This window comes from Orycteropus afer, unplaced genomic scaffold (assembly GCF_000298275.1).
Source record: "Orycteropus afer afer isolate SDZICR_OR568_19922 unplaced genomic scaffold, OryAfe1.0 scaffold00153, whole genome shotgun sequence".
In the NCBI taxonomy this organism is placed as follows: domain Eukaryota; kingdom Metazoa; phylum Chordata; class Mammalia; order Tubulidentata; family Orycteropodidae; genus Orycteropus; species Orycteropus afer.
This window is the reverse complement of record NW_006921740.1, coordinates 3,723,413-3,725,230: the sequence shown is the minus strand read 5'-3', so window position 1 is coordinate 3,725,230 and position 1,818 is coordinate 3,723,413. Positions and strand designations below refer to the sequence as shown.

General features: G+C 33.6%; 1 protein-coding gene across 1 annotated transcript in view; it reads right to left on the bottom strand.

Annotated features, from left to right (window-relative positions):
* Nucleotides 1–1,818, bottom strand: part of TMEM165 (transmembrane protein 165) — a 45,724-nt gene continuing 43,906 nt past the window's right edge. The window contains exons 5-6 of the mRNA XM_007946211.2: nucleotides 1,601–1,706; nucleotides 1–77 (exon numbers count right to left, since the gene is read on the bottom strand). Of these exons, the coding sequence (XP_007944402.1) occupies nucleotides 1–77; nucleotides 1,601–1,706 (183 nt within the window). The remainder of the gene's footprint in view (nucleotides 78–1,600; nucleotides 1,707–1,818) is intronic.

Sequence of the window (1,818 nt, the reverse complement as noted above, 5' to 3'; positions counted from 1 at the left end):
TTAAAAACCAGAATCGGGACTTATAAATAGTGCAGAAAATGCAAACGCCAAAAAAACGATGCCTCCTATGATTGTCACTGGAAGAGAAGAGAAAAAAGTTAAATAAGGCAGAGTTCCTATAGCCTGATATTGTACAACCATCAGGGAACCATGATGTTGCCCATCATGTTCCAATCTAGTTAATTAACCCTGAAAAGTTGTACCACTTTAAACCCTGTTTACACAGCACAGAACACTTCACATGCCTGGCTCTATATAGTAAGAATTAGTTTCTACTGCATCACTGTTCTGAGAAGTGACACTGGAAAAGTGCTGGCAAACAACAATAGAGCTATAACATCTTAAAACCTATTATAAAATGGAATGTTGGACAATTTCTGACTAGCAAAGAGACTCTGTGGCATCACTAGGGGTGTGTGGACTGTACCACATGACACTGTCAGGGTGACATCAAAATGTCTATAAAGTTTTTGTGCAGTGATTCAGCACCAATGTATTATTTTTTATAAAAGTATATTTATGTAAAACAAGCTCTTAAAATAAAAATGTATATATATATATTTCTGTACTTATAACAAAAACATTTTTCATGAGCCCAGTTTACATATACCTACAAGGCTAAAACTCTATGCTAATTTCCTTTTTGAACCTTCTAATGCACTCTAATCAGAGTTGTCATTAACAAATGACAGTGATGCTTTGAATCACGTGGTTTCGTCTGCAAGTGCTACAGGCAGGCACTGCTTTTATTTTCCTTGCTGCCAGGGCTTTCATACTTACTGATTTTGTCAAATTTTCTGGTATTTTAGCTATAATATTGTGGTCATTAGGATTTGTGAACCTGTATCGATGACTTTAAGAATGAAGTAGCAATTAATAGGAGAAAAATAAAAAAGGCTTCCCCTCAGTTACTAATAATGTTGTAATTCAATGTAGAAAGATGTTACAAAAATATTTTGTTTTGTTGTTACTACTATTCATATAATCTAAGAAATATTACATTTAATAAATTTATAATTATATTTATCACATTATGCTATGATTAACATTGATAATTACTAAGGATTCTGTATGGTCTGGTACAGGAAGAGGTCAATGGAGGGGGGGTGACTCCATGAGTTAACCACTCATGGGTAACACTAACCCTAGTGATACCACTAAAGAGACTGTATTTTATTTCATCTTTAGGAACTAACAGTTATTTACAGCTACATGGGAAATTTTCAGCAGAATCAATAAATACGGTCTCCACCTAGGACTTTCCAATCTTTTAGGACATTAGGGCCAAAAATTTCTCTTCCACACAATGACTGATGTATTTTTAATATCCACTGACTGAAAAATATGTTGACAAAAATCTATGAATTCAATAATACTTTTAAATTAGTTTGTATTTTACTAATATCAACACATGAAAAAACAGTATATATTTTGCAAGACTGGGGCAATACAAAGACCTCAGGAATTCTATTTACAAACACTGGACATTCTTTAGAAGTAAAAAATTAAAGCTAATTCTTTTTTTCTAATCTTTCCATGATTCTAAAAAGTTCAAACAAATAGTTTTTGATTTATAATCAAGAGGTGGGGGGAGACTTACCAGTTCTGACAGAGATTTTCTGTGCTATCATTCTTCCTCCAATGACTGCCAGTCCAGTGCATAAGCAGTGTCCCACTGTTCCACCCACTGCGACACCATAGGGATCCTGGAAACAAGCATAACTACCATTAATTTAAAACCAAGGTAGAAACTGCTATTTGAGAAAATGACTGTTAAGAAGCACTGATAATATAAGTCAACAATAAAAAAAAAATTTG